Here is an 11,214-nt window from a genome sequence, read left to right on the forward strand (position 1 = left end):
CGTTTTATAGCAGTTTTTGTAAGTCTGCGAAAAGAGGAAGAAAAATAAGAAGAAAAAAAACGAAGAAACTAAGCCAATTTTTGAAGTCGCATATCTCAGGAATGCCTGAAGCGATTTCGCTCAAATTTGGAATGTGGAGTGCTGAAGGTGGAGGGAAGCTACACAGCAAAATTTGTCTTGTTTCATCAAGGCAGCACGAGGTGCGAAAATTGCGTTTTCTTTCTTCCTGTCAATATACTCACGGGGTTGCGCGCCGGCTTCTTGGGCCGCACGACACACTACCGTGTGTCTTGATCAATGATGATATAGCTGAACCTACTGAAGAATTTGTCATTGAAATAGTAAAAATTACGCCTGGAGCATTCAATGTGACTCCTGGAAATGTCACCATGGCAAGAGGGATCATTTTGGATGATGATGGTAATATGCATGTAATGTTTATATAGTGCTATAGACCTAGTCTCGCGTGGCCAGACCGCTTTTTCTTCGTCACGGCGCTTATCGATTAGAGATTATAAGTGCCTACTCCGAAATAGGGTCTGGTCCAGAATCAATACGTAAACTCGTTTTAACACCCCAAGCAAGAGCTCGGGGTGTTTAATCAACCTACGTCATAAAACGTATACTTCCTTTTAATTTTCAAGCCACGTACGCACTGGAAATGTCATGAACGATAGCCGGTAGAGTCGATGAGAAACACTGAGGCTGGTTTTCTAAGGCTAAAAAGAACACGGGTTGATTCCTTGCTCAGTTCGCCTTTAGCCTTTTCGTTTTCACAAGGAATCGATCCGTGACCTTTTTAATCAGCCTCAGTGTCTCTCATCAACTCCATCGGCTATCGTTCATGGCATTTCCAGTGTGTACGTGGCTTGAAATTTAAAAGGAAGTATACGTTTTATGACGAAAGTTGATTAAACACCCCGAGCTCTTGCTTGGGGTGTGAAAACGAGTTTACGTATTGATTCTGGACCAGACCCTATTTCGGAGTAGGCGCTTATAATCTCTAATCGATAAGCGCCGTGACGGAGAAAAAGCGGTCTGGCCACGCGAGACTACTATAGACCCACTGTTTTCTCTGACTTGAATGTTCAGTATAGTGTATTTTAGTAATGTTTAGTTGTCAGTCTACAACACGTGAGCGTAAGTACTGTAATTTGTTTTTTTATTGTAGAATAATATTGGATGCAAAACTTCTACGAAAATTTCTTACATGAAAAATTTTACATAAGATTGAACTACTCTAATACAACAGTCATTCACGTAAAACTTTTTACACGAAAATAAAGCGAATTACGGTAATAAGTTTTCTTACTGATTTAAAATGATGCCAGTGATGCCTTTCAGTGTAGTGGTGGGTCCAGAGGAGGGCATATATGTAGGGCACATAATTTCTCCTCTCAAACCAAACAAATGCAAAGATCATTAAGATTGAGATAGCCTTAAAACCTTCCAGCACTCTAATAGAACAAGCACTGCATGTCAAAATCTTCCAAGCACATTTCATTGTACAAGAGTGGATCTATGGGTGTTCTGAGGTGTCCAGAAACTGGTCAAGTATATCCAGGCAATTAAAATTGATTTTCAAATGTATCAAAGGCTCAGATTGAATGGAGGAGTGAAATACCCTAATAGAACAGTCATAATTTTGTATTTCTTTTTGTTTACCTCTACCAACACAGTAGAAATAGTCTAAAATCAACCCTCAGAGTACTTAAGACCTGAATTTTTCCAGGGACATGCCCCCAGATTGCATCCATGTTTATTGTACATATGCTTCAAACCTCTTAACTCTTTAGCCGCTTCTGATACAGTGCTAGCAGAAACAAGTAAGTCTATATCAATCAATTCCTAACACATGTTCGAACTGTTAGTTTTAAAGATTGGAATTGTTGCCAGATTCAATATCAGAGTACATCATTAATTTCCTGAAGGAGCAGGCCCTCATACCCCCTAGATTTAAGTGTACATGCAACAGAAGAAAACCTGTCATCAAAATTTCTGGAGCCACCCTCGGTATGCCTATATTATGTTGCTGCAAATAGAATCTTTCTGAGTAGCAACCCTCTAATGCAAACCACATATATATAGTATATGTCACAATTAAATTTTACATATTGTTCTTAAACCATTCAATCACCACCTCAATAAAACTCAAGTTTAACGAAGACCACTCAAAAAGTATTTTTTTGCTAACACTATTCTACACATTTTTTCTATAAAATTGTTAACAACTCCTAAGAGCACACTTCTAGACCCCCTGTTTCAGTACTTCTTATCCTGATGCATTTTTTTTGTTTGTTAAATTCATCTTGTAGTAAAGTTTACAGTACAAGTACAAGAAATTTTTAAAGTTCAATTAAGGATCATTAAAATAAGAAGTACAACACACTAGCTAATACTGTAGTAAAAGAAGGGAGGTCACATACACCTGCAGATCAAGACTCACGGTAGTGAGGCGCGCGGCCAAGAAACTACAAAGTGCACGCCACAATTGAAAAACGCGCGGCTACTACTGTGAGTTATTTACGTGTAGGGACGGTTTTGCAATTTTAGCCCTGAATTATGCAATCATTCCCATTAGAAATGTATTATACAGCGGGTGCCGTAATTGTAAATGAGTGGTTATCTTGTCGCAACCACGAAAATAAGACCAGGTTCACTTTATTATGCTGATACCTCGGCTTGCGTTAGCGTTATCGCCATTATTATCATTGAATATAACTACCTTTTGTGGAGTAATACTGGCACAGGAGTTTTCTAGTACTGGACTCCCTGTACAGCAGATTTTGCTTACCAAACGCCTAATCCAAATGATAACTTTTAAAGACGTGGCATGGACACAAACCCAACACTCATATAAACGTACTGTGAAAGCGTGAAGAACGTAACTTCCCTAGGGAGAGTGTTTTCAGGATAATTTCATTTAGCGCCACCCATGTACTATCACGTGATTGCCTTTGTTCGTGTAGACATTGTCACTCCCAATTCGGATCTAACTTTCTGACGAAACGGTGCTCATGCACAGTAAAACTAGACAGCTAGTGATTAACATATCATGTCACACAAGTTAATTGATACATGCAACAATACGGTATTTCACAAAATGCACTTTTAAAAATAAACCACTGTCCCATGTTGGTAGACAAATAAGAAATGATTATTGGCTTTGCTTCATCTGCTATTGTGTACTTGAGGGGACACCAATCCTCAGTACTGCCAAGAAGGGGATGGGGTGGGGTGGAGGTGCAACTGGGGCAGTCTGCAAATTTTTTCCTGGGCTAGATGGAACACCCTTGCCACCACCCCCACTGGCTGTCAAGTGCTGGACAGTTGAATAACAACGGATGACAAACAGAGGAATCCACCACTGTCGCCCCCTATTCCACTCTGGGTCACATACCTGGATTTAAGAATAACGATATGAAGTTACGACCAAATACAAAGCTAGTACAACCAATATGTTGTGTACGCATGTATATTTTAATGTCCATGTATATTGTGTGTGCGTCTCGTGCTCATGTACAGTATGTGTGTGAGTGCAAAAAAGTACACGTGCACATGCGTACCAGTTTGTAATTGGTCTCCTTTACAAAAAGTGTGGTCCGTTCACAAACAACCTGTGCTGCAAGTGGCAAACCATCAGTAATCCTAGCTAATGGGGTGCCTTCCCCAATAAACCAATGCCTGAATTTCACTGGACCTGTCAAGAAAAACAACATGTTAGTTTTGTGGTCAATCTAAACCTAGGTAACAAGTTTGGCATGCACTATAGAGCACATTAACCATGCACAGACAGTCAAAGGTTCTACAAAATCTCATTGCACATCAATGTGCCTGGAAAACCAGGACACTTTCATAATCAGGGTAGTCTCATGATCTAGATACTGGTGGTTAGAGCCATTAGCCCATTACTAGTAATTGATCTGTAAAATAACTAGTGGTGGGACAAATGTCTGAAAATTCGAACATTTGTTCAATAAGGAGATATGTGACAAATGCATTTTACCAACAAACATTTGTTAGCATGGTTACTATGGTACATAAGCATAGTAACATTTTTAGGAAATAAATTCAGTTGAATTTAGATTACCACACTACTGAGAACACATCTGTAAACAGCAAGTTGGCAAAGTGGGCACTACAAGTACAAAGAGATTAATGTGTAAAAATATGGACGCTTAAAACTCAAGATACTCAAACATGAGTCCTTGAAAGAAACTGACCTGGAGAATTACGATGCTATAATCACAATACATGTAATCATTGGTCCAATCTGCCAATAACACAGATGTCTGTAATATGGTTCCATTCCTTCTTTCTTGATATAATTTGTTGATGATGCAGTAGACCACAATAATGAGACCTTGAAAATGCAGGATAATATCATGCAGTTATGACCTCATAGTATAAACAACAAATTGGCACTAAAAATATGTAACACAATTTCTTTCACCAGGCAAGGTCAGTTTCAACATCTGGCAAAACCATCACCTAGGGAAACTTACTTCAGTACTTCTTACATGAAGAGACACATGCTGCCTGACTTTAACACATTCAACAGTGTGAGGTAGACCTTCAAATGACCTGCAGAAACAACCATCGGGACATCTGATAAATATATCAAAAGAAATAACTTGCTTTGCTCTTTGCACAGTTTAGTATGTAACAGGAACACATTTAACAACTAGCAACCACCCTCGCAACCACCGTCTGAGGTGCCTAATATGCACTAACTCTAATTAATTCACTCATGTTCAGCCAAGACTGAAGCGTCAAGACTGAAGTGCCAAGACTGAAGCGTCAAGACTGAAGTGCCAAGACTGAAGCGCCAAGACTGAAGCGCCAAGACTGAAGCGAAGGGCTGAAACACCTTATTTACACACATACAAAAACATTTCATAAGCGATATTAACTTACAGTTAGATCTACACCCTTTCGCAAAGTAGGTCACGATCAAAGTGATGCACCATTTCGATTTGGTCATACCACTTCATACACGTGTCATACCAGGCAGTAGATTTTAGAGGTGCGTCAACCCGTACAGCAGGCCATAGGGTGCATGGCACTCAGATTTCATGATCAGTGACGTATACAAGGGTGGGCATATGGGCATTTACCATTCCTTGCCCGACCATCATCGATTACAACTTGTGCTAGCAGGGGAAGTCCCTTGGAAAGTCCCTTTCACACCTCAAGTAGCACACGTGAACACTAGTATGTTGATACTCTTCTCGACTCTTATGGATCATGAGTTTCGTGACCGTGTGTCCTTTGACCGAAGACGCCGGTGAGACTGAGTACACAATAATACCCTTGAATCCACTGTACCGTGGTGGTCTGTCTGATGATGTTGTCTCCTCCTCCAGCTTTCCATCTTAGGTAAATAATTTAATAAATAATAATATGAATTGTTCTTAGTAGCTTTTATATGGAAGAACATGCAGCTATGCCAAATTATTTGAGCTAAAAAAATCGTCCATGCAGTTAACCAAATCCTGGCTCTAAAGGTGCTTATTCAATTAATCTTATTCAATTTCAAAGGAAAAAATTTGTAAAAAGCTATTCTGCAAGGCATATGCATACTCCAGCAGATATGCACCCATCTTCCCTTCTAAAAGTTGTTTCCTCTGCCTCTGTAATGGTACTCAAACATACCAGTACAGTCTACCAACATACCAAAAGAGGTAATCATATTGTGAGATAAATCATGTACATTAACATAACAATGTTGATACAGTACATAAGCAATTAATATTGATTTCACATTGCAATAATTATTGTGATTGAATATGATGTCAGTGATAATCCTTCACTCTCCAGTACCTCTGTTTCAAGCACTGCAAGAACTTTTTAACATCTAGTAAGGGAACTACCAGCTCACCTACGAGAGCATTGTGATATTAACTTGTTTACATCAATATGTCGGATATATGTGTGGACATGTGTAGTATGTACAGTGTTTGCACATTTTGTGTGCGTTTGTGTGTGTGTGCCTTGTGTTCGTATAATATTATGATGATGATGTATGTGTGTGTCTATGTACTGAAACGAAAATAGTATAATGTGGTGTACCACATTTGTGATCTCTGTAATAGACCCTCAGCAAAGCATCTTGTGCTGTGAGTGGCAAACCAAGTTGCTGAACTGTCCTAAGGACACTATGGCCACTATGGCAGTGGCCATAGCAGGTTTTATTCATGGAAAAGTATCAATATAATTATTCTAATAGAACAGTCAGGCAATGTTCACAGCTACTATAGGAATGTATGATATATGTTCACCACTTTGTGTTTGGTCTCAACACCTCTACAATGCAGAATTCATCATACATCCCCATGGCTTGATCAATCAAGTTGGGTCTGTAAATTATATGACTGATAAAAATTTGTGATATCTCCCCCAAAACACCTTTGCTGTAAAAAAAGGCGTGTCCAAGAAACTACAAGTAACTGAAAAAACAGCTCAGCTATAGAAAAAGACTAACTGGCAACTGAAAGAGCTGATACCTGGAGCGGCCAAGATTCAATGTTACTACAACTACCAAAGTACCAAATTCATGCAAGAATACCTTGGCTGAAAAACAGGTAAATGAAAGTAACCAGCAACCAAAACAGCTGATATCTGAAGCGGCCAAGAATAAAATTTATGTTGATACAACTAACTACAGTTATCAATGAAGTTGTAACATTGAATCTTAATCATTCAACTATGTTCTATACATTCATCCCTGCTACATCGTAAATTAATTCTTTGTAACTCTAATTGGCTGGTAATTTGGCCGCCTTTTTCAATAGTCAGTATAAAGAAAAAAAGCGGCCAAATTACCAGCCAATTAGAGTTACAAAGAATTAATTTACGATGTAGCAGGGATGAATGTATAGAACATAGTTGAATGATTAAGATTCAATGCTACAACTTCATTGATAACTGTAGTTAGCTGTATCAACATAAATTTTATTCTTGGCCTCTTCAGATATCAGCTGTTTTGGTTGCTGGTTACTTTCATTTACCTGTTTTTCAGCCAAGGTATTCTTGCATGAATTTGGTACTTTGGTAGTTGTAGTAACATTGAATCTTGGCCGCTCCAGGTATCAGCTCTTTCAGTTGCCAGTTAGTCTTTTTCTATAGCTGAGCTGTTTTTTCAGTTACTTGTAGTTTCTTGGACGCGCCTTTTTTTATAGCTAAGGTGTTTTGGGGGGGATACATATAGTGTACTAGTGAACATTTAGTTATATAGACTGAAGTAGATTTATATGTCCACCAGTATATCTTCAGGTGTACGCGACCTCCCTTGTTTCACTACTTATTTTTATGATCCTTAATTGAACTTAAAATTCCTAATTTTTGTACTTGTTTGTTTACTTATTGGTGACATAATATGGCTGGTTAACTTGTACATACAGCATCAAAAGAAAGAATTTTGCTGTGTTCATTGTATCTGCCAACCATTATTTACTGAGACGTGAAGTGGCTATTATGCTTTGTTTTCAGTCATTTTCAGCCTGTTACATAGCATTACAAACAAAGAACAGTACAAGAAGGGTCTCTGTAATCAATCCATTCATGACAAAAAATACGGACAACTCCAGTTTTAAACGTGGTAGTCAGCAGAGGGAATCCATAATTCACTATCATGAATCACACTGCCAGCACAAAGAAATGGGACACAAGATAAGTTCCTAATGCATGCGTGGTACGTACTGTGGTATGCCAAAAACACCTGTTGACTGAAGCAATTACAATGTCTAACAATGAAATATTCAAGCCTGTAACCTTAACTTATGCTTGTCTGTGTATTAATGGATCAGCCACAGTCAGGCATAGAGTCAAGTTGCTATGTACATAGTATAGAAATCAGCGACAAATCCAGTAGAGGAGGGGTTTCATAGAACCCTTCCCCTTTCCTTTTGAGAAAAGGCCTTGATTACTTTTTGGTTGAAGCATTCAACAAATTGAAGAACCAAGGTCAGTTTATTTTCAAAGATGCTACTATGTATTAGTTATAACATGGGCATGGGATTGTTCAGATATGTATGCCAGCTAGTGGTCCACATTACAACTTTTGTGTAACAATTCCTTAGCATTTCATTAGCCCACAGTGGGTGACCGATTACCCAAGCCAATATGAACCAAATCACTGGACACATTGTAGTGTGTCATGCACCAACAAAGCTGGATCAGAAAACCGCATTTTCATGCATGCAAAGCTTCATGATCCCTTCTCCAAAGCACATCATTTTTACATTATATCTGTCTGCCAGAGGGTAAGCCACATAACCAATTTAATTAAATTCGCACCAGCCATTTGGAGATATAGTTCAAAGTTTCAATTTAATTTCTTCGTTTTCTCTTCTTTTTAAGCCTTGTGTGTGTGTGTATGTGGGGGGGGACTACAGGGCTTCAATATATTTTCATTGCAAATTTGATTTAAAATGCAAACATGTAACTCAATTGCCTCGATCTTTTGGACAAATGAAGAGCATAATTATGAAGGTGAATTCACGTACTAAGTTGCTGTGAATCCACACACATCCACTTTACCAACATTGACAATCCATAACGTCAGATTGGAAAAAGCTAATGACTTGAAATGTGGTCAGCAGTGAGTACCAACATAGCTTAATAGATGGAGAAAATGTCCGGCTTATATGTTGCTTGAACACTAAGTTATGGTCTTCCAAGTTCATATAATTAGATGTGTGTGGAAGACCCCTTTTCGCAAATCCGGTCACAAATATCCAAGGAGTTATAGTATGAGTGTCTATTCATGTAAAAAAACATCAAACTTCTGTCATGGCTAAATCTTCTGTCACGGCTACAGGTTTTGTATTATTATTATTGCTATCATCAAGTCTACCAGTTGGGCACTGGAGGGTTTGCACAGAAGGCAGAGCTTGTATGAGGTGCTTACCACTAGCCCAGGGAGCCCAAGCAAAGATTGCATACTTTGTGAGTTACTAACGAAATTTCAGTTACAGGGGCCATTATCTAAATAACTAAGACATGCATTACTAGGATTCTTCAGTGGATAAACACTCCTCAGGAATGAATCACCTCTGCTCTACCTCGCATCCACTGAAAGAATCACTGGAAGAGTCCTAGCACTGCATGTATTACCTATACTAATTTCACAGGTCTACCAATAGAAGTACTAGATTGTTCTAGAACATTCTATTACTATGTATAGAAATTCTCAAAAAATGTGCACTGTATTAGAGCAGTACCATAATATTACCTAAATATTGAAGTAGACCATTCAATAGATCTACCAATGGAAGTTCTAGATTGTTTTAGAACATCCTATCCTCAAAAAAATTTATGTGTTAGAGTATTACAATAATATTACCAAATATTGAAGCAAAGCATCAAAGTTCTAGATTGTTCTATATTAAGTGAGCATACCTGAGTGATATATATATGGCCACTTGGTAACTAATTAATATGTGCAGTTATGTCCAAGCTCGAGGGCCGCAGGCCCGAGGGAGTGGGCATATATATATCAAGCAAATGCTTTGTGGCCATGGTATAACTATTAAACAACATTTGTGTGTTTTTTACTATTATAATAGAGGTTGCTGTATCGTTTGAATCAGAAGTGTACAAAGGTTGCAGTACTAGAGGTGATGCAATAGAAGTGACACTGAAAGCATCAAGAAATGCATCCCTTCCATACAGTGCGATAGTATGGCCAATGGAGTTACCATCCAATGAATGTAATCGGGCCATAGTTAATGTTGATTTCTCATGTGATCATGTAGTCATCAGATTTAATCCAGGAGAAACAGAACAATCAGGAAATGTTACTCTATTGGAATCTAATCCATACAAGGGTGCAGCCTTAAAATGTTTTAGTCTGACCTTAGTTATACCTGCCAAAAATGAAGTTGCTGTTAATCTTAGCCAGCAGCAATACTCCATTGCAGCCATTACCTGTCAAACTGGATGAACAGTAGTATACAGAAGTTATCACATTGTAACATTGTTGTTGTTTTACATGTGTAAAAAGTTTGCACGTACATATTTTCAGTTGCTGCTAGAAATTGCTAAACATACAGGACGTGTATTTGTACATCAATAGCTTACAATAAATAGCATAGAGTGGAACCCTAATCCAGGAATACTGGTTTATGTTGTTCATATATACATGTCTTTGAAACTATGATGTACAGTGTTGAAATAAATTAATCAACAGAATCTGTTTTTGTTATATATATATACTTGACATCACACTTGTTATTCATGATCTTGGGATTCTTATTCACCTATACTGTAACAGGCTTTTAGCCCAGGGTTGTAACTAAAATGGTGTTTTGCTTAGCTACAAAGCTTACTTCATTACTGTTATATTGATCACTTTCTCTTGTTGAAGGCCTTGTACATAGGAAATGTACATGTTTTCTTATGTATATTGCCTCTTTAATTAAACTGCAATAATTATTGTAATTAGCTCTTTGCTTTATCACTCAATATTATCATTTCCACTGTAGGTCCAGCAGCTTGTAACATTAGTTCTTGCGCTGGAAACATATTATAATTTGTGCAAGTTCCTACCAGAGTGACCAGTGACATCCAAAAAATTCCATATAAATTGTAGTTATGCAAAACGTGTAACAAACATCTTTTGAATCAGCCAAATAAATAGCCATTTTACAACCCGTCAAATATGCCAGCATAATAAAAGGCATAATAGGCTAGAGTGCTATGCTAGTACAATGCTACCATATTAGGTGGATATTTCAAACTATGGAGTTTAATTCCATGAAAATAATCGATACTCCCTAATAGAACAGTCAGTGGAAGCTGCAAAGAACTCAAATGCAGCTCCTTAGTCGATACTCTCTAATAGAACAGTCACTTTGTAGTGAAATAGAGTGAGTGAAATACTCTAATAGAGCATTCACTAATTGAAAATTAATGTTCCAAGATAATTGTAAGAAATGTTGCTAACCTAGGAGCATAATGCAAGCATAATGGGAACACTGAAGAGCATAACAGGTGAAAAATTTGGGAAATTCCTGAAAGCATTTTGGGCAACATTTTGATCATATTTGACTCAAGCCTAATGATGAAGCAGATTAAATATAGCTACATTCTGAAACCAAATTGTTACACATAATTTAGCCATAGTGAAACAAGAAAACCTATCTGAATCTTATTTTGTAAGAGAACTATATAGAGGAAACACAATTCTTTTTGTGATGATTCATCAATGTA

The 11,214-nt window shown here is 37.8% G+C and overlaps 1 protein-coding gene and 1 long non-coding RNA gene across 4 annotated transcripts; one reads left to right on the top strand and one right to left on the bottom strand.

Moving 5' to 3' along the window:
* The first annotated feature begins 299 nt into the window (after positions 1 to 299).
* Positions 300 to 10,144, top strand: LOC136254554 (uncharacterized). The gene is made up of 2 exons (XM_066047292.1): positions 300 to 420; positions 9,570 to 10,144. Exons 1-2 carry the CDS (start codon positions 390 to 392, stop codon positions 9,944 to 9,946), a joined length of 408 nt encoding a protein of 135 aa, XP_065903364.1. The 5' UTR covers positions 300 to 389; the 3' UTR covers positions 9,947 to 10,144.
* On the bottom strand, positions 2,990 to 5,178 carry LOC136253462 (uncharacterized). 3 transcript variants are annotated; one of them, XR_010700145.1, is made up of 5 exons: positions 4,918 to 5,178; positions 4,506 to 4,584; positions 4,224 to 4,363; positions 3,567 to 3,700; positions 2,990 to 3,400 (listed from the first exon to the last, which is right to left on the bottom strand). It is a non-coding gene; the product is annotated as an uncharacterized lncRNA (long non-coding RNA). The 3 variants fall into 3 exon arrangements; XR_010700146.1 differs by lacking the exon at positions 4,506 to 4,584 and having other exon boundaries at positions 2,991 to 3,400; XR_010700144.1 differs by lacking the exon at positions 4,918 to 5,178 and having other exon boundaries at positions 2,994 to 3,400; positions 4,506 to 4,825.
* Positions 10,145 to 11,214: the final 1,070 nt, after the last annotated feature.

This window comes from Dysidea avara, chromosome 4 (assembly GCF_963678975.1).
Source record: "Dysidea avara chromosome 4, odDysAvar1.4, whole genome shotgun sequence".
In the NCBI taxonomy this organism is placed as follows: domain Eukaryota; kingdom Metazoa; phylum Porifera; class Demospongiae; order Dictyoceratida; family Dysideidae; genus Dysidea; species Dysidea avara.

Coding starts and splice junctions, on each gene's coding strand:
- LOC136254554 (XM_066047292.1), top strand. CDS start 390: ATGGCAAGAGGGATCATTTTGGATGATGATG. Junction 421..9,569: donor GATCATTTTGGATGATGATG/GTAATATGCATG, acceptor CTATTATAATAG/AGGTTGCTGTATCGTTTGAA.